The sequence below is a fragment of the Polyodon spathula genome, chromosome 14 (genome assembly GCF_017654505.1).
Source record: "Polyodon spathula isolate WHYD16114869_AA chromosome 14, ASM1765450v1, whole genome shotgun sequence".
Classification (NCBI taxonomy): domain Eukaryota; kingdom Metazoa; phylum Chordata; class Actinopteri; order Acipenseriformes; family Polyodontidae; genus Polyodon; species Polyodon spathula.
Window position 1 is genome coordinate 14,890,284 of NC_054547.1, and position 27,412 is coordinate 14,917,695.

General features: G+C 38.7%; 1 protein-coding gene across 4 annotated transcripts in view; it reads left to right on the forward strand.

Moving 5' to 3' along the window:
* Positions 1-497: 497 nt before the first annotated feature.
* Positions 498-27,412, forward strand: part of LOC121327403 (oxysterol-binding protein-related protein 9-like) — a 70,817-nt gene continuing 43,902 nt past the window's right edge. For all 4 annotated transcript variants that reach the window (XM_041271446.1, XM_041271447.1, XM_041271448.1 and 1 more), the window contains exons 1-4: positions 498-615; positions 3,331-3,381; positions 15,140-15,218; positions 25,064-25,140. In XM_041271446.1, the coding sequence (XP_041127380.1) occupies positions 505-615; positions 3,331-3,381; positions 15,140-15,218; positions 25,064-25,140 (318 nt within the window). In that variant the 5' untranslated portion in view covers positions 498-504. The remainder of the gene's footprint in view (positions 616-3,330; positions 3,382-15,139; positions 15,219-25,063; positions 25,141-27,412) is intronic.

The following is a 27,412-nucleotide window of genomic DNA, read 5'->3' on the forward strand; positions in this document are numbered from 1 at the left end:
AGTTTCCGCCCAAATGTGCGCTCAATGCGATAGTTATTTTATCCGGATAGCCACTGGGAACTCTTTTAATAACAAAGCCTTGTATACTGTTAGACACAAAAACTTAAGCGTAACTGGGACACTGCAGCTTTGGTACTGTGTGTTTTTTTTCTTTTTTTTTTTTTTTTTTTGCTGTTGAATCAGCGCCAGCGTTAACAAGCATTAACAGTTCAGTACTTTTCAACATGACCAACAAAACCTGTTCTCCATCTAATCATGTCATTTTGTTAAAAATGTATACAAAAAAATGCTTTCTAGAACTGACTACAGCTTTCTTAAATGTGCATAATGAAGAGTTTTATTATGTCATGTTAAAGTATGCCAATTATTACGTTAACCGCACACATTGCGCAATCTCCCTATATGTCTCCCTTTGGTACGCCCTCTGCAAGATGCCCTCAGTGACGTTGGCCAGGCACGTCTCCTACCCCGCCCCGCCCCCACTGCCTCGACCGAAGTTTAAAGATGGCGTCCATCATGGAAGGGCCGCTCAGCAAATGGACTAACGTCATGAAAGGTTGGCAGTATCGTTGGTTCGTTTTAGATTATAACGCCGGTCTGCTGTCCTACTATACGGTAAGAATGCTTAGTAAATACAGATAATCTGTATAGGTACGGGCCTGTTGAACTGTCCTTTATTCCATCTGTGTAATTCTGTTACAGAACTGCTTGGTTGAGGGAAGGCCTGTTGCCAGGAGTTGGGAATTTCAGATGCGGAAAAATGGGGCGGGGATTCAGATCGACGGCAAATCTAGCCATTAGCCGCATGAGTTTGGCTTGGGGTAGCCAATCACAATATATAGAGGGCGGGTCTTCCTCCTTGATTTTTGGAATTGTGCATCTCTAGTTCGTGATGCAGCAGGTCTAGGGCATGAGCTAGGGTTGTGACTAAGTCAGTGTTTGCTAATTTTAGGGGGACTGTGTTTGATGTCGTGCAAATTGGTCGAATTGTAATGCGGCGGTTAAACACCTTGCTTCAATGTTACCTGCCGATTGTTTTTAAACTGTAATAGTAGCCAGCAACGATCGTTACAAAATGCAGTACTAGCGAGCGTTCATTTTGATTTATGCGTTATGTAAAAAAAACAAATAGTGACAGTTATGTTACGCAAAAGACTCATAAATGGGCCACTACTACCCTAGGAAATTAAATGTGCAAAAAAAACAGGTTATCATTGGAAACAAACACAGATACTGTGCATAAAGTGCAGGCAAACTTGGTTTATCGTTGATATTGACTAAACTGATATTCAGATTCCATTCGCTAAATACCAGCCTGCTACTATATATGCAATCGCGATATCGGAGCCAATTAATAATGTTTATTGTACTACTCTGTATTAAGATATTTGAGTCAGCAAAAAAATCTGACAACACAAGAACCAGCAAATTCAGATGAGACCGAGCATGCACGTGACGGATTGGCTAGATTTTCTCAATACCTATTGTTGTATTTTCTTTTTCTAAAGTTCTTTTAGGATGTGCAATAAGCAGTAGTTCAATTATACAGCTGCATTACATGCGTGAAGAACAACTAACTATGGCCCCACTGGCATATTGCATGTTTAAATATGTGTATCCCAAACAATCCCAGCATTCCACAGGCTTGTCGGCAATGGAAACACCAATGGGCATTGTATTGTAGTGTGTTGGGGGCAGAAATGAGTGTTAAAGGATGTTTAAAATGGCAGATGGGCAACTGTGTGCAGGTGCTTGACTAATTTGAGTATGCATGGCCCATTCTTGAGAAGAGGCTTTGCCCTGAGGTATGTCTCCTGAACATTTTCAACACTTGACAGACTGAATCTGTCTACTAAATTGTTACCTCAGAGGTCTGTATTTTTGCAATCCCGTTGACAAGCTAGCTGCTTGTGTGGAAACTGTATAGGTGGAGTCTAGCAGCTCTTATCTTATTCCAGGAATATTTTCTTGGTTGGGTGTGGTAGGTCTTTAAGGTTTCATTTTGTTTTCAAAGACGATCTTACCCAATTGTGATTGTAACTTGGTGGAACATTCTTTAGCTATAGTTTTAAAACTATTGTTGTCTATTTGTGAAATAATTAATAAAATTGATAAGGGCATTCTTTAGCATGTATTGAGAGTTACTGACACTTGTTTTTGCTAAACAGCTAGTGGAGTTTGCTCTGTTTTGTTCACTAACTTGTCAGCATCAAAGATTTATGTATCTCATACGTCAAAATCAGCCAGGGTCACCTATCATTAGTCATTATCATTTTTATAATGATAAAATAAATTGACACAATGTTAACCACCTGTACAGCCTGTAGCTACTAAGTGATGTCTATGTTTATGTTCTCCAGTTAAACAATTTTATGATTGAGAATTCTGAGTTCTGGATGTTTTTCTATAACTGTGTTCTTCTGTACTACTGCAGTTTCTTGGCCTTTGCACAGACTGAGACAACAAACCTGTCATTTCAGTAGTTCTAGTTCTCAATAGAATTTCTAATCAATTCTGGGCTAGTCTGCCGATCTTCAGTAACTGCAGTCTTTTCAGTTGACGTGGTGATCATGCGCGCTGAGTAAAGCCTTGCCAAGCAGTGCTGCAGGTGGCTGAGTTAGCAACTATGCCCTGTAGCAATACCAGGGAAAATGAAATAGTTTTGCTGCAATATTTTTTTCCTTAGCTCCCTGTCACAATGATCAGCCTCTGTGCATATTTTCAGAGGTTTAAGCTTATTGTGGCTGTAAATGAATTATATATAATAATATATATATATATATATATATATATATATATATATATATATATATATATATATATATATGATAGATAGATAGATATGTTTTATTATCGAAGCATCAACCCCTTGTTATCACTTGTGCAAGGCTTTTCCCCCCTGCTGTCCTATTCTAGCAGTCAATCTCTGGTATTCTTTAGCACAAGTTATTGAGAATCAGAATCTGGAGATCTCTGAAGACATGCCCCAGTAGTCAAAGTATTGACATGGCTTGGAAAAACCACACATCCTGCTAAAAAAATTCACTATAGAGTATGTAGATGGAAGTTGTTGAATCTGATTCTACAAATGCAGATTTAGGTAAATACTGCGAATAGCTGCTTGAGGGAAGAAAATGGATAGGTCATTGGCTCGTTGACCAGATTCCACTAACAGGTCTTGCTGGGGGGAATTGTTTATCTAGCAAGGATTGTCAACCTTCTTATCGCAAGCCTTGTGTATATCTGGACCCCTGAGCATCACACTAGTGATCTCTGGTGGAACGGTCCAGTTGATTTTAATTTTTTTTTTCTCTCCTGTTTCCTTTCTAGTCCAAGGACAAAATGATGAGGGGTTCCCGAAGAGGCTGTGTGCGACTTCAGGTAAGTAACCATGTACTGTACGCCTTACCTGCTGCAGTATGTGATGTGTTTTCTATTTGAAGGCAATCCCCTTTAATAAATGTAGATCATCCCCATTCTATCTAAGTATGCATCTGTCTTGCTGAGTGACCTCATTAAGCTTGTTGTACTTCAGTCTTAATCAGCTGTAAAATTGTTGTAGCAATACCAAAAAAAATAAATGCAGATTTAAAACATTTTAAAGCAGAAATTGAAATATTTCAAATTCATTTAATCGGTGTTTGAGACATTGTACATTTCATTTTAAAATATAAATTAGTTTTAGTTTTGTATTTATGTAAAACAATATGCATTCATTTTCACTTGCAGAATTTGATGGTTAATGCGTAAAGATTCCATAAATGATGAAGTGTGTAGGGTTTTTATATTTGTTGACATTTTTCAATTATTGGTTAACATGCCTTGATAATGGGCTTCTATTGTAGCCCAGTCCTAAACAGAATCCTAAAATTCCATTCAATTTGGAGAAGCCCATCCCCATGAAGAACAAACCAGTCACATTTTTTTCAGAGACTGATGTGCTCAATGTGTTAAAACGGTGATATAACATGTAACTGTGTTACCATGGAAACAGGCTTTTTCAGACCTAGGCCACTGCACAACAAGCTTTGAACCTCCACAGCTTCAGTAGGCTGTGATTTTTTCACCTTTGACATGGCCTGGACAACGTAAAGTATAAAATGCTTCAAAACCACCACCTTTTCATAAATACCACCAAGAAGACACAGAATAAACTGTGATGTGCAGGTGCACAATAAATAGTGTTTTGAGCTGGTGTGGTTGAAGGGTATACTTTAAAATTAAATTCTAGTAATGCACCTCCGTGAGTGATTTATAATTTGAGGCACTGCAAGTGTTTGGAAAGGAGAGATGCATCATATTTAAGCTTTTCCTACCTCACATAACTGTTTTTGTTGTACATTGAGTGAAGGCAGTATTTAGAGCAATTGACCACAAGCAGTAGTCACGTTTATGTACGGTAGCTTAGGATTTTAACTTCTGCAGTTTGGATTTTTCATTCACACAATTTAAGCCAAACATTAAGGCGATTCAGGACATCCCTCAATCTTGGCATGTCCTCTGATGGGTTTGTGCAAGATCCACAGCCTCGTCCTGTGGGGCTTGTGTAACTCGTAGGAACGGTAGAGTCATTGTACCAGCAATAAAGGAGGAAACCACAAGTGCCCTTTTATTTCTGCTACTGTCAGTTGAGCGTTCTTGAGGTCTGTCAAAAATAAAAAACACAAGGTTGTCTGAAACAGCAGCCATCTCAAGTGAGTAGCCATCGCAATGTGCCAAACTAACTGCAGCAGATTGCTTTTGGAAATGAAGGGGAAACTCATTTAACCAGTGAATTTCATCCTGAACTATTAAACACTTGTAATTAATTTAAAAACAGAAAATACACGTAATACATTCAAGACAATGGGTTGTGTGTTAACGTTAATGCCTGTACAGTATATTATTACAATATGTATGGTACAATTACTTGGCTGTAAGTCACTCCACTAATTTATTTACCTGAATATTGGAATCTGTACCAATCCCATGTACAGTTGTAGCCAAAGGTTTACATACCCCAATGGAAATTTATAATTTCTAGAGATTTCTCCAACAAATAATTTTAGGAAAAATATTTAGTAGCAAAAGGTTTATTTTTGTGGATGATGAAAAAGTATTAATAACTTTTGATGCTATGATAGTATTGTCTACAAGTTGCTAGAAATTTTAATATGATATTGCAGAACCTAATTCTCGAAAATGCTGGATTGTAGGTGAACATTCTTAGAGAGTATAAAAGGGTTAGGCATAGGATGATTGCTGTCATTACCAATAAGTCAATATGGGAAAAAGTAAAGCGCTATCTGAAGACCTTAGGCAGGAAATTATTTATTGTCATAAAACTGGAAAAAGATACAAGAAGATTTTCAAGCATTTGAGTGCCCCAATTTCTATTATCAAGAAGTACAAGACTGGAAGAAAAGGTACTTTCACCAAGTACAAGTACAAGTACAAGAATTGTGAAGAAGGCAAATAACAATTTGAGATTGACTACCAAAGATATTCAAAGTGAACTGGCTGCAAGTGAGACTGGGGTTTCCATTTCAACCATAGGCTGAGTATTGCATGGTGAAGGCCTCAATTGTAGCAGGCTAGGAAAAAAGCACTCTTAGGAAAGCACTACAAGGACAGTTGCTCAAAGTTTGCAAAACAACATTTGAATGATGGATATGAATTATGGTCAAAGGTTTTATGAAGTGATGAAACAAAATTGAGCTATTTGGTCACACTGTCAGTCGTTCCATTTAGAGAAAGTCCAAAGAAAAGAACACCTTACCTACTGCATGGAGGTGGTAATATCCTTCTGTGGGGCTGTTTTTCCTCTAGTGGCACAGGAAATTTAGCTCCAATACATGGTAAAATTGATTCCATAGCATACGAAAAGATATTGGCCATCTGATACCCACCGCTACAAAACTTAGTTCCAACATAACGAGAAGTCCTCGGAATTTGAATGAACTGGAATAATTTTGCGTTGAAGAATGGTAAAAAAAAAAAAAAAAATAGGTGTGTTTCTTCTTCTTGCACATAATATCTGAGAGTAAATTACATCTTTAAGCAGTTATAGTGACTTATTTCCAAAATGTAGTTTTGTTATACTGGTAAGATTTTACAGGAAGCCTTTTGGCTCATGTTTTCAACTCATGTTTTATTTATTTGTTATGATGAGTCCCTCATACCTTCCACATGAGGGCAGCAAAGCGCTGTGTCTAGAACAGTATTTACCTACTAAACGTCCCAATGTGGCGGATCGACAAATTGTTTTGTTTTTCGAATGTACTGTACCGAATTGCAAAAACAATTACAATAATTGAAACTATTTATCAAGTGCTTATTCCCGGAACTGAAAAAACATCTCATTTAAAACATTACCAGCATTGATATTTGATGTTTTGAGGACCAGGCTATCCAAAGCTTTTGAGGCTTGTGCGTGATTCTGAATGATTTATTTCAGTGACTGAATCTGTGAGTCTTTTGTAGCCGAGTAAAACACCTGATTCCTAGTTCTGTTATTTATAATCTCCTACCCCTCAAACTGCAGTCTAAATACAAGGAACTAAACACTAGGTGTTAATATACACTATAACAACATTAATAAAGAGCATCTTAAGTGTCAATACTGTAATCGCACGCTACATCTTTGTCGCTTGGAGGGGGATTAGTAGTTTTCTGTCAGTCATGTTTCTATTTTGATAGACACTCTTGGGTTTCACCCACAATGTTTTGAATGTTGTAATGGAGGTAAAGCTTTGTCTGTAAGTGACAGTGTGACCTTGTCTACAATCCCTGTCTGAATTTCTGAAGCATCTTGCACAGTGTCACATTGTAATATCAGCTCTCCGGAATTAGTTTTTCCAAAAGGTTTTGCAGAACAGTGGTACAAAATATAAATTGTTAATGTGATAAAAACAAGCTTTTAGTCTGCATAAAAGATTTTGGTGCACAAATTCTGTTTTCGTTTACTCCAGCAAGATTTAAGTTCAAACTCAATTGAAATGGTCAGATATTTCATGCATTCTCTTTCTTTAATGAGCAGTATGAAAGCACAAAAGGTTTACACACCCCCTGGTAATTGTTTTCAATTACTGCAATTGTTTGGGTGTTTGTATAAAATTAACATTCATTTAAAAAATCCAGCTGTGCTATGCTTTATACAGCTGCATGCAGGGCAGTGCTCGTGACAGCCTTATAGAACCAGGTGCCAGATAATTACAATGACCAAATTTCATTACCATCGCAAGTTGTCCATTGCGAGTTGAAATGTAATGTTTTGTTTATGAACAACCAAGTCTAATACAATGGAAACCGAGTAGCAAGCAGTGTAAATTACACCATTTAAAACTGTACAGTTTGCAAACAAATGCTTCTCAAGTTTGTCAGGCCTTACAAGACATGTTATTAGAAACCTAACGGTCATTTTAAAACTTTGGCTCAAATCCCAACCCTGAGATTTCCTGAAGGGGATTTCTTGTGTTTGAATTAATTTATTTATTTTTTTAAAGGTGTTGCTTGATTGCCTCTGTCCATGATTTATAGCTGCCATTTTATATGTGCTGATGTGGGAAAAGTTGTGTTTACAAAACACGCAGGTCAAGTGTTTTTTGTAGAACCCAGTGAGAATTAGAGGTCTGCTCGGGCCTAAATTTAAAAACCGATCCGAACCTGACCCGAGCCCGAGAGCTTTGAAATAATTGCATACCCGACCTGACCCGACCCGCTCCACAAATATATTCTAACGTACGCTATTGCAACTAATTGCCTTCAGTGTAGAGTATTCCCGGTTTCCAGTTTAACCGTGAAGAAGTTAATAAACAAAAAAAGAAAGAAAAAATCACTCAATCATATCTAATTTCCTAATAATCCAACACTGCGTGATTTAAAAGAAGACAACAGGCTTCTGCAAAACTTTGTTACCATAAACAGCCACACAGAAGATGCTCTTGCAAATTCGCGTACTAATTTTGGACAAGCCTATATCCTAACCGCTACATTAACGTTCAGTAAATATTACACCATAACTATGGCTTTTAAAACAGCCACAGGACGAATACATCACTTTTCAGTGAGCCGCTGCAGAGATGAATTTCCCCTCTTTTTGCTGTCATATTTCAGTAATATTTTGCATTGTACAAAGCCACGTGGACTTTTATTATTGCTGAATACAACAATTTTGTAATTTTGCAAACAGTGGATTTTGATAAATACCGTTTCCAGCAACAGAACATTCCACTGCTACACATACTTCTTTATTTAATTTTTTTTGTGTGTGTGGGGGTGTGGCAAAGTCCCCGCCCCTGTGTGTATCATATGTTGTGTGTTAATGTTGGTGTGTAGTCATTGGTACACGGGATATAAACGGGTCTGTGTAACATGAGTGTTTAAAATGTATGTTTGTATTTAGGCACAAGGATTGCACAGCACTTGACGTGCAAGTAAAATGTAATAATATGTGAGCACGGGGAATTGCACTTTATTAATTCACGTGCAGTTGTACCGCAACTCCAGTTGAATGATTGATTGCTAATCGAGTCTCGGTACAGCTGCATAAAAGCTGCATGTTTTCACTCTCTCGGAGTGGTGTGTTCGGTGAGTAGAGAACAGGATTGGAGACGGAGGTAATTCTGATAATTGTAACAAAAATAAAAGCTCGCCGTGTTTGTCTGTGTAGTCCGTTTTGTTTGTCTATTTATTTTGGCGAAAGTGCCGTGTCCTGTGTTTTTGTTTGTTGTAACCTTTTTATTTCCTGTCTGTTCACTTATTAAATGCTGAGCGAGACCATTCGCTCAGCTCCACTAAAGTCTACCTCTCTTGTTGTTTATTTCCTGGCTCTGGTCTGACACCACCCACTCCGGCCGTCTTTGTGACAGGGGGTCATAATATAAACCGAGATTCGCGTTTTGCCTATGACCACATATTACAAGTACGAGAAAAAAAGAAAGAAAATTAACGGTGAATTAAGAGCAGTGTTTTTATACTGTACATTTAGTCATTCTTTATATTTAAATTAATGCATATAGTTTACTACAGGACAAATATGTTTTGTATCGTTAACTGGAACAAAACAGTCTAAAAAAGGCATGGATTGTCGACTGATGAGATAACATGATGAGAGATGGGTGTTTTTTGTGTGCATTTGTATAAAACTGACTTAATGTGGTGACGTTGGTGTTTTGTAACTGAACTGTATCCCGTTAAGCACCACCCACCCAGCATTGACAGACTGCACAAAATGTCAGTTTATCAGCCAAGGTGATTATTGGTACAGGAAATTAATTATATCCTGTGGTTACATTGTAAAGCCCGGCCACAAAGCATTTGACAGGATGCACAAAATGAATAGCGACAGCGAGTGGGAGAAGTACAGGCGTGGAAAAGTGCAGAGCAGTTTAGAAGCAGTAAGGAGAAATTGCATCTTTAATTGCTTTAATCAGAAAACAGGACATTGGGGAAACACAGCAACTCAAAGTCAAACAGCCGTGTGTGTTTTTCTGATAACAAGATGAAACAAGGAGCAGCGGATTCAAATTCAGTGCCTTCTGAGACACGGGCGAGGGGAGGAGCCAACAGCACAGCAGAACAACGCAGTTAAACGAGGCAGTCTTCCCAGCGACAGCGAGTCGAAGCGACAGCGAGTGGGAGAAGTACAGGCGTGGAAAAGTGCAGAGCAGTTTAGAAGCAGTTTGAAAGCAGGTTGACAGCTGCAGAAGAAACTAAACTTCAAAAAAAAAAAAACTCAACATGGTCTTCAAGCCAGTAATCTGTGACACCTGCTTGATGTGGGAAATCCAAGAAAACCCAGCGGAGCTAAACCAAGTGTGCGTAAAGTGCCGCGCGATCCAGGATTTGCATAAACTAGTAAGTATGCTAGAAATGGAGCTGGAAGAAGTGAGACAGCAACAGGATCTTGAGGAACTGGCACACCCACAATTCATGGAAGTCTGCATCACCCCTAACGGACTGAAAGCCACCAAGGAGATAGAAGGTCAGAACAGCTGGGTTCAGGTAGGCAGAAGCAGGGCAAAAAAGAAACTTCCTCAAACACAACCACCAGAAATCAAAACAACCAACAAATTTGAGTCTCTTCAGAATTTTGATGAGCAGAACCAACAACAAGAGAACGAAAGGAACAACATCCAGGACCGTATTGACAGTGGTGACCAGACAGCAAAAAGAGGGGAGGTCATGATTGTTGGGGACTCCATATTGAGAAACACAGCAAATTCAATTCGCAGTTTGGACCCCCTTACTACAACAGTGTGCTGCCTTCCGGGAGCCTCGGTCAAGCACATCACTGAGAACGTGGACAGGCTCCTAGAACGAACAGGAGACGACCCGGTAGTAGTCGTCCACATCGGTACAAACAACATTGGAAGAGACAGACCAAAATCCCTGCAAAACAAATTCAGAGAGCTAGGAAGGAAATTAAAAGAGAAAACCAAAACTGTGGTATTTTCTGGTATACTACCGGCACCTTGCAAAGGACCATATGGACAGCTGGAAATAATTAATCAAAATGCATGGCTGAAGATGTGGTGCACACGGGAAGGCTTCACTTATCTTGATCATTGGACCACATAACAAGGGAACCAGTCTACTTGGAGAAAAGATCCTCGAGCAGGTTCAGAAGTATTTAAACTAGAAAGGAAGGGGGGAGAAATCAACAAAAAAACAGAACGGAGACCGCATCAAAACAAGGACAACAACTCAGGTAAGACAACCATTAAATGTATTTATCTAAATGCTAGAAGTATCAGAAACAAAATTCTAGAACTTGAAGCTACTGCACTAACAAGTAACTATGATGTGATAGGTGTTACAGAAACTTGGTTGTCTGAGAGTGATGGGGACGAATATAATATTTGTGGGTATACACTGTATAGGAAAGACAGGCTGGACAGAAGAGGAGGAGGGGTAGCGCTATACATAAGAAACAGTCTTGAAGCCCAGGTGTTAAACCTGGACAAAGAAAATAAAACCGACTCAATATGGGTCAGAATAACGGACAAAAATTCAAAGGGCATAATAATAGGAGCATGCTATAGACCGCCAGATTCAGACGGTGAGCAAAATAATCTGTTATACAATGACATTAGAAATGCGTGTAGCAAAGGAGAAGCCATACTAATGGGGGATTTCAACTTCCCCCAAATAAAATGGGAAAACCCGGTGGGTAGCGCGAAGGATGAAATTGAAATGGTGGAAATGACAAATGACTGCTTCCTAACACAATTTGTCAAGGCACCGACTAGAGGGGAGGCATGCCTTGATTTAGTTTTTTCAAATAACGAAGATAGAATAACTAAAACAGAGGTCAGAGAACCACTGGCAAACTCAGACCACAGCATGGTCTCATTTGAAGTATTTTTTAAAACCCCAAAAGTAAAGACTAAAGCTAAGGCTTACAATTTTAGAAAAGCAAACTATGAAGGTATGAAACAGAGACTAACAGAAGTAGATTGGAGTAAAATAGAGAAAACACCCACAGAAGAAGGATGGTTGTTCTTCAAAAATGTAGTACTAGAGGCGCAAAACAATTACATCCCTAAAGTAGACAAATCTAAATGTAAAACTAAATGGCCAAAATGGTTTAATAGATCAATTAAAAAAAATATTCAGCAAAAAAAGGCACTTTACAGAGCATTAAAAAAGGACCAAAAAGAAAGTACACAGAAAGAGTACACAGAACTGCAAACGCAAGTCAAAAAGGAAGTTAGAAAGGCCAAGAGAGAAATAGAAATGAACATTGCTAAGGGGGCTAAAACCAATTCCAAAATGTTTTTCCAATATTACAACAGCAAGAGAACATTCAAAGAGGAGATTAAATGTTTAAGAGATACAAATGGCAAAATCGTAGATGAAGAAAAAAAAATAGTAAATATATTAAATGATTACTTTTCACAAGTTTTTACAAAGGAAGATACTGACAACATGCCCCACATGTCATCCAGTTCCTATCCAGTTTTAAATAACTTTAGCATAACCAAGGCAGAAGTGTTAAAGGGACTAGGAGCTCTTAAAATAAACAAATCCCCTGGGCCGGATGAGATCCTCCCAATAGTACTCAAAGAAATGAAAGAAGTTATTTACAAACCGCTAACCAAGATCATGCAGCAGTCTCTTGACACAGGGGTGGTACCGACAGACTGGAAAATTGCAAACGTAATACCGATCCACAAAAAGGGAAACAAAACTGAACCAGGTAACTACAGACCAGTAAGCCTGACTTCTATTATATGCAAACTTATGGAAACTATAATAAGATCCAAAATGGAAAATTACCTATATGGTAACAGGGTCCTGGGAGACAGTCAACATGGTTTTAGGAAAGGGAGATCGTGTCTAACTAACTTGCTTGATTTTTTTGAGGATGCAACATCGATAATGGATAATTGCAAAGCATATGACATGGTTTATTTAGATTTCCAGAAAGCTTTTGACAAAGTCCCGCACAAAAGATTAATTCTCAAACTGAACGCAGTTGGGATTCAAGGAAACACATGTACATGGATTAGGGAGTGGTTAACATGTAAAAAACAGAAAGTACTGATTAGAGGAAAAACCTCAGAATGGAGTGTGGTAACCAGTGGTGTACCACAGGGATCAGTATTAGGTCCTCTGCTATTCCTAATCTACATTAATGATTTAGATTCTGGTATAGTAAGCAAACTTGTTAAATTTGCAGACGACGCAAAAGTAGGAGGAGTGGCAAACACTGTTGCAGCAGCAAAGGTCATTCAAAATGATCTAGACAAGGTTCAAAACTGGGCAGACACATGGCAAATGACATTTAATAGAGAAAAGTGTAAGGTACTGCACGCAGGAAATAAAAATGTACATTATAAATATCATATGGGAGATATTGAAATTGGAGAAGGAATCTATGAAAAAGACCTAGGAGTTTTTGTTGACTCAAATGTCTTCATCTAGACAATATGGGGAAGCTATAAAAAAGGCTAACAAGATACTCGGATACATTGTGAAAAGTGTTGAATTTAAATCAAGGGAAGTAATGTTAAAACTGTACAATGCATTAGTAAGACCTCATCTTGAATATTGTGTTCAGTTCTGGTCACCTCGCTATAAAAAAGATATTGCTGCCGTAGAAAGAGTGCAAAGAAGAGCGACCAGAATTATTCCGGGTTTAAAAGGCATGTCATATGCAGACAGGCTAGAAGAATTGAATCTGTTAGTCTTGAACAAAGAAGACTACGCGGCGACCTAATTCAAGCATTCAACATTCTAAAAGGTATCGACCCAAGGGACTTTTTTGACCTGAAAAAAGAAACCCTTCATCACAAATGGAGATTAGACAAAGGGGCATTCAGAACAGAAAATAGGAGGCACTTTTTTACACAGAGAATTGTGACGGTCTGGAATCAACTCCCCAGTAACGTTGTTGAAGCTGACACCCTGGGATCCTTCAAGAAGCTGTTTGATGAGATTCTGGGATCAATAAGCTACTAACAACCAAACGAGCAAGATGGGCCGAATGGCTTCCTCTCGTTTGTAAACTTTATGTTCTTATGTAATAAGCGAGGTTGTGAGATGATATTAGAGAGGTAGGTTCTCAAAGAAACTAATATACAAAATAAACCTGACCCAACCCAACACTTCTTGTCTGGCTCGGATCGGGTAGCCAGGCACTAGTGAGAACCACTATAACGTGGGTTTTTTGGGTCTCATAAGAAGCACAGTCTGGGAATCATGCACAAATGATTCACCACATTTAAGGTCCCACAAAAGCTGTGCAGAATAACACAGTTGGGTATTTTGTTGTTCTAGACAAAGGCAAATCTAAATACTATCACCATTTAAATAATAATCAATATATCTTGCATACTTTTAAAGACAAAGTTGTTATATTTGAAACGTGACTTTAGAAATTTCACTGAGCTGTCTTAGAGTGAAAAGCAAGGCCAGTTATTTCTATATTACTGTTTCTGTATTCCTGAAAGGGGAGTTTCACTATCTGTTATCATGTTTTTCTGGATGCACTGGTGCTTCTGAAAGGGTTGTGAAATTTATAGGACAAATTACTTCATCACTCGTCAAGATTAAGCAGAGGTAGCTTTTGCTTAACCACTAACAAATGTTTTGATTAAATTCAGTAAATAAACGTACTCCTGTAAACCAGGAGGACTGGCAGCAAAGTCTGCTGTCTTATAAAGTAATCTGTGTGTTTATAAAAACAGAAATAAAAGGGGGGGGGTGATTTTCATGAAACAAAGTGACAGCTTTTAAAATGGAAAGCACTTGTTGTTCGTTTGCATACAGTGTCACACTTGCCAAATGCTTATAGAGTGACCACTGCAGCTGTTACTGTTTTGGGATATTTATCCTCTCTGCTAGGTATGATTATTATAACCAAGTGTTTTGTTTGTTTGTTTTTGTCTGATGTGAGATTGAGCGGTCCTGTGTTAGGACTCAAATCAAATAAAACTGCTTTGATGCATGTTAAGGTAAGTTCTAGTCAATGAGAAACTCCTCCAGAGTTATGACTCACTGATGTTAATCCAGCTGTTTCTCATCTTGAAATAAGAAGCATGTAAAAGGACTGAGCAAAGAATCTAAAAGGGCATTAGTCAGTTATCGAGTTAATTTCCATTGGAAAGTACTTAATTGGTTTTCAAAATGGTGCATTCTTGACTTGGGGAAATTATTGTAGAACTAGCCCTGTGTTATAGCCTACACATGGCTGAGAAGAGATGATGTAAAATCTGGGTTTTGGTAGTTAGCACTGAAGGGCTGCAGCAGCAATAGGATGTCTAGCTGTTTATTATAAAGCTGTTTAGTTAAGTCTGTAAATCTGCATTTCAGACTGCTTTACCATTTAAACTAATCAAATACTTGTTAAATCCTGTATAAAAGGATTTAGCTATTTTTAGCTAGTGCTATTGCAGTATAAAATCTTGATATATTTTAGATGCTGTGTTTTCCTAGTAGGATTTGTGCATGGGATTTATTTTTTAAAAGGGACAATTTCATCTTTCATCAGGAGCTGCCTTGATCCCTAAGTTAGCTGGCTCTGCAGTGTTTCTCTCCTGCCTCTGTTGCTTTCAGTCCATTGCCTTGTCCTGCCCCCCTCCCCCCTCCCTGTGTGTGTGCCTATGACGTCTCTGTCTCTGCTCAGGCTCTCTCTTCTCTCTTTGTTTCTCAGGGAGCTGTGATTGGTATAGATGACGAGGACGACAGTACCTTCACCATTACAGTGGACCAGAAGACCTTCCATTTTCAAGGTAAGCTTGGCACTGTTTCTTCCTTAGCTGCCACTCAGAGTATCTGCTTCCATCAATCAGTTAGACTGGTACTCTGTCGCACGTGCACTGCTTCTCTCTCTTTCTCCCCTCTCCTTTGCAAAAAGGGATTATCCATCAGTTTGCGTACGCCTCTCTGTGCACATCCCGGTATGTATATATGTAGGCATGTACTGTATCTGTACACTGCACACGGCAGGGGGGCAGCATTCTGACTGCAGGTTTGTGCTGTGTGTAAGTGTGTGTGTGTGTGCGTTTATGGATGCAGCAAAGCTTGTGGATCAACAGAAGATTTTTTTAATTTAATAAGGAACAGAACTGGGGGAAGCATGTTGCCTTTCTGCTGCAGACAGCTGGGCACGATCGTGTGAGATTTTGATTTCTGAACTTTGGGAGATGCGCTCTGCTGCCTGAATCCTTACTGCAGTACTGGCAGTGAAAGAGGGTCCCCTCGGCTACCCGGTGAAGCAGGACTCGGAAGCAGCTGGATCCCATTGCCTGGCTCTCCACTGGAGAGATGCTTCAGGGACTCTTCTTCAGGTGTCTGACCTCCATCCCATCGCCTAACATTCCTCTCTCTGCCACCTGTCTCTTCATTGTCACCCTGTCCATACGCTGCTCATGCCATCTTTTATTGCTATGTTTCGGCATTGCATGCTGTGGCTCTACGGTAGGAAGGGTAAGCCCATTTTTTAAAAACTTCATTCTGTCTCTGTGGCTTGCTCTCCATGACACTCTCCACCACCCCACCCCACCCTGTCTGCTACAGGGAAGAAAAGAGGCAACCCCTACTATGAAACAGATTTTAGTAGACTCTTTTTTTTTTTTCGAGCTGTCAATATTTCTGTAACATGAAATTAAAGCTTTCAAAGGTATTTATCTTTCAATAGACGATGTCCTGATGCTAGCAAGCAAAAAAGGACTGTTTAGAGCCTAGCTTTATTTGCATTTCAAAATATTCTAACAGATCATAGATTCCTGTTTTCTTAATTTTTGCTTTGCTGTCCCAAATATTCAGCTTCTTAATATTGTTTTGGTTTCAAAGTGTTACAGCAAGTTGAGCAAATGGCAATGGTATTGCTATAAAGATGCACCAAAGCTGAGAAATGCTTTAATCACTATCACCATTTCTCTTTGTTTAGCAAACAATTTAGACAATTGCTAATTTAGAATAGTTTTTTTTTTTTTTTAGTAAAAATTTGCTCTCTAAGAAACCTTGGTACCAAAGTCTCTATATTGAATTTGCTGGTTTGAGTCCTAGTACACAATTATCTGTATGCAGCTTGCTGATGCTTCTGTCCCTATAGTACTGAATTCAGTCCTCTGGATTAGAGATTCTGGCATTTGATTTCCCAATTTAGTTCCGGGCTTATTTTGGAATATTGAAAAAATCCTTCCTGCAGTGCAAGGGTCTTATCTTGCTGTTCTGTATTTTGTTCATGATGTGGTATTAGCCAAAACAATTTAAGATTTGTATTTGCTGTATAATAATCTGAAGCAGATCGAGTATTTCATTAATTGACAGAGCTGAGGTTTGCACTCCTGAGTGTTGGTTTGACACACAAGGGTCAATGATAAATTTAGAAATGATGCTGACAGGAAGAGAACCTACTGTGTGGTAGGTAGTATACTTCAGCACCATAAGGAGGTGGCAGGGGCTCGACACCCTGTCCTGGGATTATTCTTTTCTCATTTGAACTCCCTACCAGTTTTCAGCAATTTACATTTTTTATCTGATCTGGTTAAATGGCTTCCCTAGAACTACCAAGCCAGCTCTCAACAGCTATTAACCTACAGACTTGGGTGAGCCTTATTATTTAATTCGGGAATTCATTTAAAAAAAATGCTGCTGTGTTATTTCATTGTTCTTCGGCAACATTCAATCAAATTTCTAGTGGTGCTCTATTTGTGTGTTATTAAATTGAATAGGGCCTTAAAAAAAAAAAAAAACTCTAAACAAGAAACTTGTAAAACCAGTATATTTTTGGTTCATTTTTATTTGTAAAATACATTTTTACAGGTTTAGTTAATGTACCATTTGAAAGGTCAGTTGTATTGGCACAGCCCTTGCCTTTATGTTCTGTCTCTTTAAAAACACACCAGGGACAATTATGGAATAGCATTGGAAATCCAGACTTTCCCGCAGTGTAGTTACCCAGCCACTTCATTCAAGTGTTGACCCATTACATATCTTATATTAAGGAAGAAGAAACAGTTAATCTCATCACAGGGTCAAATAGCCACAAGGTCTGAAAGGACACTGGTTGGATAACTAACCAGTGGAGTTCTGTGTAATCGTTAATTCGGGGATATAAGCAGTAGCGAGTAGCTCGGAGGTGAAAGGACTGTGTGGATTGAACTGAGTCCAAGATGGCCTTGCATATCTCCACTAAAGTGTAAATCTGACAGTACAATTCACTACAGAGCACAATCCCATTCTTTGCCCTTGTATCTCTGGAGCACAAGGTTTGAGTGCTTGCATGCATTTTAAATGAAATGTTCTGGCTACTGACTGCAGGAAGTTGTGTTTGTACTTTGTACCAGAGGGACTCCAGGCAGTCCTAGATGGATGTTTGTTTGTATTACGCCGCATAAATAATTCATGATGTCCGCAATTTGCATGACAGTTTTGAACAACTAAGAACTACGCTTTCATAGAATATATTGGCCTTGTCTGCTTCTATAGAACACAGTTGCATATTATTGATTAGGATGAATTACAGTACTATGGATTACAATTTTTAAACTATTTCACCTTTTGAAGAGTTTATAAACAGTGTTCTATGTGCAAACGCCAAGGAGAATGTATGTATTTTTTTTTTAAGCAATGGGAGAAAAAAACTTATAGTAAGAAAGTTATTGCACTACGTTTGTAATTGGATCCAACTTTGTGTGTGAGAGATAGATGGAAGAAAAACTTCCCTTGACTCAGTCTGGAAAGAAAAAGATCAACTGCAAAGTCAGTATGTTGCACAAACTGTCCTGTAGGTTATATTCGTGATTTTAAATTACAACTTGCACAACATACAGAAATGCAACCACTGCATGTTGTTTTGCTGCTGCGTCCCAGGGAAGATGGCAGCTAACCCTTTCCATTACCTCTCTGGAAATGTATGTTGCCAGCAGCAGATTGTTTCAGTAATCTTGCACAGATGTGTGTTTTGCAATTTGCAAACAATATTCCCCTTTCTTTTTTTTGTGTCCTTTTTAAGCTGTGGAATATATTTTAGTGTTTTTGCTTCATAGGGAAGCTGTCTGCACGCTGCTTCATATTAGGAAGCAATTCACAGGACCCTTTTCAATAAATACCTCGATACCTGAAAGGTCTAACCATTGATTACTGCAGGGTGTGAAAATAACTCTAACACAAGTGTCTGTCTGTCATTCCACATGGTGAACGGGAACTGCTTTTATATATTTTCACATTTTCTCCAAACTTTTATCACAGACTTTCTATCATCAGTTTCTACGATATTTTTTAACCTGTAGATTAATGCTGAAGATTACAAGGATCTTCCATATGTGTGTGTGCCCTGTTTTTAATATATATATTATATATACAGTACTGTGCAAAAGTTTTAGGCAGTTGTGAAAAAATGATGTAAAGTAAGATTGCTTTCAAAAATAGACATGTTAATAGATTATATTTATCAGTTAACTAAATGCAAATGAGTGAACAGAAGAAAAATCTAAATCAAATCCATATTTGGTGTGACCACCCTTTGCCTTCAAAACAGCATCAATTCTTCTTGGTACACTTGCACAAAGTCTGGGATTTTGTAGGCATATAGTCAGGTGTATGCTTAAACAGTCATACCAAATAGGTGCTAATGATCATCAATTCAATATGTAGGTTGAAACACAATCATTAACTGAAACAGAAACAGCTGTGTAGGAGGAATAATACTGGGTGAGGAACAGCCAAACTCCGCTAACAAGGTGAGGTTGCTGAAGACAGTTTACTGTCAAAAGTCATACACCATGGTAAGACTGAGCACAGCAACAAGACACAAGGTAGTTATACTGCATCAGCAAGGTCTCACCCAGGCAGAAATTTCAAGGCAGACAGGGGTTTCCAGATGTGCTGTCCAAGCTCTTTTGAAGAAGCACAAAGAAACGGGCAACGTTGAGGACCGTAGACACAGTGGTTGGCCAAGGAAACTTACAGCAGCAGATGAAAGACACATTATGCTTACTTCCTTTCGCAATCGGAAGATGTCCAGCAGTGCCACAGTCAGAATTGGCAGAAAACAGTGGGACCCAGGTACACCCATCTACTGTCCGAAGAAGTCTGGTCAGAAGTGGCCTTCATGGAAGACTTGCGGCCAAAAAACCACACCTCCGACGTGGAAACAAGGCCAAGCGACTCCACTATGCACGAAAACACAGGAACTGGGGTGAGAAAAATGGCAGCAGGTACTCTGGACTGATGAGTCAAAATTTGAACTATTTGGCTGCAGCAGAAGGCAGTTTGTTCACCGAAGGGCTGGAGAGCGGTACACGAATGAGTGTCTGCAGGCAACAGTGAAGCATGGTGGAGGTTCCTTGCAAGTTTGGGGCTGCATTTCTGCAAATGTAGTTGGGGATTTGGTCAGAATTAATGGTCTCCTCAATGCTGAGAAGTACAGGCAGATACTTATCCATCATGCAGTAGCATCAGGGAGGCATCTGATTGGCTCCAAATTTATTCTGCAGCATGACAACGACCCCAAACATACAGAGAAAGTCATTAAGAAATATCTTCAGCGTAAAGAAGAACAAGGAGTCCTGGAAGTGGTGGTATGGATCCCACAGAGCCCTGATCTCAACATCATCGAGTCTGTCTGGGATTACATGAAGAGAGAGAAGCAACTGAGGCTGCCTAAATCCACAGAAGAACTGTGGTTAGTTCTCCAAGATGTTTGGGCCAACCTACCTGCTGACTTCCTTCAAAAACTGTGTGCAAGTGTACCTAGAAGAATTGATGCTGTTTTGAAGGCAAAGGATGGTCACACCAAATATTGATTTGATTTAGATTTTTCTTCTGTTCACTCACTTTGCATTTTGTTAATTGATAAATATAAACCATTAACATGTCTATTTTTGAAAGCATTCTTTCTTTACAGCATTTTTTCACACCTGCCTAAAGCTTTTGCACAGTACTGTATATACATTTATAAATTACTTTTTTCATAATGGCTAAATCTAACTTATTATGAAACAACAAACGCTAATGCAAAGTACAGCATCCAAATGAAACTTGACATAGAAAATAAAGGAGAATTCAGATATTAATGCACAGGAGATCTTGTTTATTTGATCATAACCTGCTTATAAAGAAGGGATACTGCTGTATCTTTCCCTGGTTACCAGAATTCTCTGTTTTCTTAGGCAACAATTTCTAGTCCACAGGAGAATATTTTCTCAATGCTATAAAGGGTAGAGCACCATCTCCAGTGTAGAAGTGCAGCATGACCTTCTATGAATATGGACAACATTAAGGTGTAGTGTTTTCTGAATAGGCTATTGCAATTTGAAAAAAAAAAAAAAAAAAGCCTTTGTAAAGAAACCAGGGCAGCTGTTCATGTTTGGTTGCGATCTTATTTCCTGTACGTAGGCAGGTCTCTGTGAGGAGCTGTGAAACCCTCCTCTTCCCTTAATGAAAGGTACACTGGGATGGGGGCAAAGCCATACAGTACAGAGATTTCCAGTGTAATGAATACAATTGCCTTGCAGTTTAGGGTTTACTGTGACCGCAGATGTCCTCTTATTTCGACCTCTCCTGCAGGTCTCTGATTAAACGTATTTATACCCACCAAGGTAGATTAAAATCACAGATTCTCTAATTAGTCTTTCACCCTGTCATTTTAAAACACTGAAATATGTGCTTTCAACTGTTGTAAGCCTGCACACTCAAATGCATGTCATAATGTATCTCCTTTGTATAACATTTCCTTAATAAACCTATTTATGTTTGAATATATGTATTTATTTATCATTTGTTAGTGGTAATCAAGGAATTTGTTTCTCAGTTTCTGTTTTAAAGAATGAACCCTATCTTGCTCCAAGATAACCAGAATCACTGTGGTTAATACTGTACTCCCCTGGACACTGGTGGCTGGAAAGCAGTTCTCGGAATCGAATATCATTTAAGCTTTGACAGTCTGATGTATTGTTTTGTGGCGGACGGGAGAAGCTTCCGGCAGAGCAGCTTGCAAAGTGTCACTTCCTTTCAGTCACGGAGAGCCAGAGAGATGCTGAGATCCCCCACTGCACCAGAACCATTCTGTGCAATGCGTTGAGCCTTTTTAAAATTGAAATAGAACTGTAAAAGTGTGTTTTCAAATCTGTTAGGCAGGGTGTATTAAGGAATAAGGGGGGGGGGGGGGGGGGGTAAAGTATCACACTCCTTTTATATGCGTGGTGGCTGACTTGTCTTGTCTTTTTAGTTTTGAATAGTGTTCCTATCACTGAGTGTGGGGATGGTGCAAGCCAGTTTTGCTTATACTTCATTTAAAATTAAAAACTAGTGTAACAACAAATGATACATTTTCCCAAAGGATCTTTCAGCAGACGCATTCTGGAAGCTGCAAGCAGTGCTTTAAACTGTAAGATAATGCTCATAGCTGCCTGCCACGCTCCCACAGTGTTCTGTTCTGTGCAAACCACAAAGGAGAATACAGAAGGAAATGACCAACACATTTAAGGATTGCAGAATTAGATTTGCATTGATTGTTTCAACTCTGTGCTGGAATGCTCCCCAAATGAAAAATTCCTAGAGGCTGGTGCTGCTGTGTTGGTAGAATTGTACAGCTGTTGTACAGAGAGACACAGAGGGCATGTAGCCTCAGTAGAAATACCGGGAACAGCAGGAGAATTGATTGTTGTTCAAAAATGTAAAAGAACACTTCAAATCTTATTCCAGCTCTTGCTGTATGCTCTTTGTAGAAGGTTTTGTTTTTTGTTTTGTTTAATTTTGGTACTGCATGCAGTGTTCCCACAGTTACGGAGATGAAGTCTCAATGTTCACTTGATTGTCCGAGGCAAAATAAAACAGGTACCCCATCCGATTACCTGCTAAAGACTGGAGAGACAGTAGAATGTCTTATTTATTTCAAGCCTATGCACTGGTTTCCTTCTGATACAGTTCATTTTTAAATTCCGTTATATGAATGAATACAGGCAGTCATTTTTTTTTTTTTCATTGAATAAATTTCAAGGAGTTTTAATTTGATTATTTGAATATATGTCTGACCGCTACTAATAATTGACTGGAAAATTGCGTATGCAGGAAGAATGCTGTGGGGGGGATACTACTGTATATATGAAAAATGTTTGAAATGCAATATAAATAAATGTACATATACATACATGTATAGTTCTCTTAGCAAAGTACCCACTCCCCCAAGGCAGTAAATGCCGTTAAGACACTGAGATAATGCTTATTGAACAGTATACCAACACAATATATGCAAATAAAGCCAGTTGTCTTTGGCCTGGGGTGCAAGTCTGTAGATTTTAAAAAAAAATGCCTGTATTGTTTTCAAAAATAGTTTATGCATGCCTCTAGTAGATGTAAGAAATGCATGCAAGAGAAAAATCCTGTAGAATAAATGTGATTATTTCTGGGATCTTGGGCAGGGTATAGCACAGGGACATGTAAACAACTACACTCTGTCTGCAGTACCAGTTGTACTAGGTGCTTCTGAGTTTCAAAAAGTCACCAGGATCTGAGAACTAAATTAATACAAAGCGAATCTTAAACAATAAGTTGAATATTTAACTCTTTACATCTGTGCATGAGCTAAATTCCAGTTTGTCCATCATAAACAGTGGCTGATTATTGGCAATTTGCCCTTGTGTTGACGCACCAGCAGAGAACCTGAACTGATCTATTTCTGTCCAAACCCTTTTCACCTAGCCCACTTTGTCTTGTTTTGTCACCATTTCCATAGCAACAAAGCAATGGATTATGATGTCAAATAAGTCTGGTGGTATGTGTGTGAGCTTATTTGCTTTAATTGAAGGGTGGCTATTAAGTTATTGTCTTAAAGGGCTAGATAGACTAACATGAACGATACGGATGGGTATGGAACAGAAACATTCCTAATTATTTCAATCTAGCTGGTCACACCTGCACAATATGGTAGGTGTGTTGGGGAGGTTATTGAACCTACCTTAGAACTGTCTCCTTATACTGTAACTGTCTCTTATTTTGAAGTAAAATATTAGTTTTATCTGGAATTGCGGGAGGAGTAACTTATTAGCAGTAGGAGGATTTGGAAAATCTTCTACAGTGTTTACACCAAGAGTTTGTTTCTACTTGTGTGTAAATAGCTTTAATCCTGGATTGTTTGTCTGGTATTTGCAGTACAGGTAAGGATAGCATTGAATTTGTGCGTGTGTGTGTTTTTTTTTTCCCCCCACATGTGGTACATGTCTGGAAATAAGCTGCAAAGCTTGTAGTCTTGATTAAAAATGAATATTAATATATACTCATAATAAAAAAGATTTTGTTCTTTGGCTGCTTAGTGTGGCGGCCCTTCATGTGGACATGCTTAACATAGGCAGTGGCAGATACAAGTTTTGTTGTGCGTGTTGTGTAAGCTGAAAAATGCGCCTACTTTAACATTTGGCAGCAGTGTAAAGAGTAAACTACATTCTGGTCCAGTGTTATGTAGTAAGTTCTGTGTATATATAATAAAATCAAATGGGATACAATTCTGGCTTGCGCATTGGGCTTTATGATTGGTAGTTGCTCAGTGTATGCTGTTTTATAATATTGTTAACTTGGTAAGGACATTCTTTTAGCAGAATTTTTTGTGAGTATCCTAATTTGGGGATATGTGCATGTGACTGTCTGTACAAACGTTTCTCACGTGTTAACATGTACAGGTATATACTGTGGATGATGGCTTTTAACTTGGGATTCGTATGTTTCTTGAAGAGTGACGTCCTTTCCCCATCCCGTGCAGAAGGCACACAAGGCAGGCACTGTTTGAGGCATGAGACAATGCTGCTTCCCAGCAAGGATATAACCTTGTGATGATGAATGTCCTGAGATGTTTATCGCTTTGTGCAAAGGTGTCGTCTTCCTGGCAGATGTGAAAGTAGAAGGACAGACTGTTTCTTTCTGAGGAATCCATACATTTTCAGGAGACTGCGTATTGGATCATTGTCAAATGCTTCCAGTTTCCAAACTAGTATGAGACTTCCCAAGAAATAAGCTTTTTTATTTTAGCATCAGACATTTAGATCTGTTTTCTGTACTATGGATCTCCAGTTAATTCTGCAAAAATAATTTACAGGGTGTGCCACATCTCAATTAAAGTACATAGATGAGATCAAATTAAAAACAATAAGGAACATATTGTGGACTTATATATATTTGACAGCAGATACATTTCTCTTCTAGTGATCTGCCTGTGTATATTTATTTGTTTGGCTAAAATAATGTGTCTAAGACTAATATGGCATAAGATATAATTTCATTGTACCGCACATGATGAATGGGTACATTAATAAATATGAGCCACAATAATCTCTTCATATGACGATCACCTGTTATTTATTGTACATTTTACAGAGATGAGGAGATAAGTGATCTGGCTTTGTCCCAGCAATACAGAAGCAAAACCCTTGGTGCGCCTGCTCACTGCTTGTGGCGCATATCTATACCCAGCCATACTGTGTTTATGGGGGCTGTGAGGTTAGAAACACAAATGTGCTTGGCTTTTACTGCATACAGTCTGAGCAGCAAAGCTTGGGGCATGAGGACTGCACACCTTACAAACGGTCCAATTCTTCTCTATTGATTCTGCCTCTAATTTCTTTCCTTCCCCCTGCAGCTCGTGATGCAGACGAGAGAGAAAAGTGGATCCATGCCTTAGAGGGCACTATTCTCCGGCACACACTTCAACTGCAGGTAAGGGGCTGTGTTTACCATTCCTGCTGCTTCAACAATGAAGCCTGTTGCCTCGCAGGTACAGTTGTTTTAGAGTCTTTAATATCTGTACTGTGATGTGCATGTGTTTTGTTGTGTGTTTTTGGGGAAAACTGTCTTAGGTTAAGTGGTGCTTGTTAAAAAGCAGCCTGCCATTTATAAAATGTATTCTTTGGTGGTGCTTGAGGAGTTTGGGAGGCTTGTAGCTGAACAACATGTTTCACATACAGATTCGCCTTACCCTGTAGCAGTCTCATTTGGTATAATTTGCTGTCTGCTGTCTGCTATTGGTATTGGCTAGGTTTGTAAGATTCATATTCTTGGGTAACATGAGGAAATGTATCCTGTGCTGTGGGAAAGTCCTTGATTTGGACAGCTTTAGACAAAGATTAATATCGGCATTGTGGTATTCATCATTATGTTATTTAAAAAAACAAACTGCCCAACAAAAAAGAAACAATTGGTAGAAGCCATCGTAAGGTATTGTACACCAAGCCTAGACAGTCTAGCTCAACTACAGTTATTGCCTCTTTAAACTCCCAGTCCTTTTGATGTTTTAATGTACTTTTCCACTGGGACATCGCTACTTTTTACGCATTCCTTGTGTCAAAACGATTGTTGTTGCATGTGTGAATTAGCTATACATAATTCAACTGTCTGCTCAGCCTAATCCAGTTCAGGTGCCAGTCCTCTAATTAGTACATCACATAGTTCAGTATGCCTGTGAACCAGAGGCCCCGTTGTCAAGACACAGCAGTTTGCCCTGTTTCTGAAGACACAGTTTCATTAATCAATGCAGTTACATTTCTAATACACGTTCATGTATTATCATATTCAGGGAATATGTCCCACACAGTATATCCCCATCAGTTACATGTGATGGGGTATTACATTGACATTTGGTTCTGATGTACCCATATTATTCCTGTATATTTATATTTTTTTATATCTACACACACACAAACTACCTTTCAGAGGAGTTATCCAGATTAGATGTCTGTTTTATGCAAATACAGTAGCATATGAAACATAGTTATTAAACTGGTTACCTTTTTAGAATTGTTTAACCCTATTATACCGGTATGTAAATAAAGAATACAAAAAATTACTAGAGTAAATGTTGCACCAGTTACAAAGGAACTGTCTTCCACTTGGAGAGTTGTGCTCTTTTTCATATGCTGTCTACTCTATCATTTTTAAGTCTCAGTAGTTGCACATTAGACAAAGTGAAACCTTTTAAAATAAAATCGCTTCAGAACACCGCTATAGTGCTGGCGTTGCAGGTTCAACAAGCAATCGCATTGATCAGAATCACACAAGCCTCATGTTTCTAGGAACCTGCAGTGGCTCAGGAAGTTGTCAAGGACTTAGTGGCATTTGGAACGAAGTGAATGGCTGATGCTGTAATACCTTTATATACTTTCAGAGGTGGTTATTTTTTTCTGAAATAGCAAGGGATTAGTGGTGACTCATGCCCTTCTACGTGCGACAGAAAGGTTTTTTTTCAGTTTTTCTGTCATTAGGTTGGCGCAGAGAGCTGGGAGTGGTTATGGGTTGTATAGCTGCAGGGCTGTAGGGAAGGGAGATTCAGCTTCGCCAGAGCATGGACAGGAGGCCACTGCAGGATCAGCTAGGGGCATTTCTGCAATCCCAGGTACACTTACTGTTCTGTAAGGCTAATGGGATAAGTTAGTGGATTGTTCAAGTGCTGCTGTTTTTAAAGTTGCTTAAGATGTAATGATACAGACCAGGGCATCTTGTTGGATGTGAGCAGGAGCAGATTTTTGGAACTACTCCAGGGAAGAAACTGGGCTGTTCAGTTGAACAAGAGCGACACGATTCAGAAAAACAAAGTAGAACGGGTTAAAAAATTTAGATTGTTTTTAAGTATTTGGTCTCGCTAAATAATTCCTTTTAATTTTCCTGTATTGATTCTAGATCATATGCTTTAAAATACTGAAATAATTCTGCTAGTTTATTTAAATATTCAGAGTGTTTTATAATAATGGATGATTGATTTTGGTTTTTTTTTTCTTTTTTTTAAGATGTTAAATCCATGTGTGCAATTGGGGCAATAACCAGAGCGGACATTCTACCGAGGTCAAACTGACCCTTTAAACACTCAGTGTTTTATATACATTTACAAGGACTTTTCAAATACCTCATTTTTTATAAAAGTGAACCACAACTGTCAGAACAAGAAGCGGTGAGTTCTTGGTGAGTAGTCACGAAGACTGCTGTAGTGGGTGAGGTC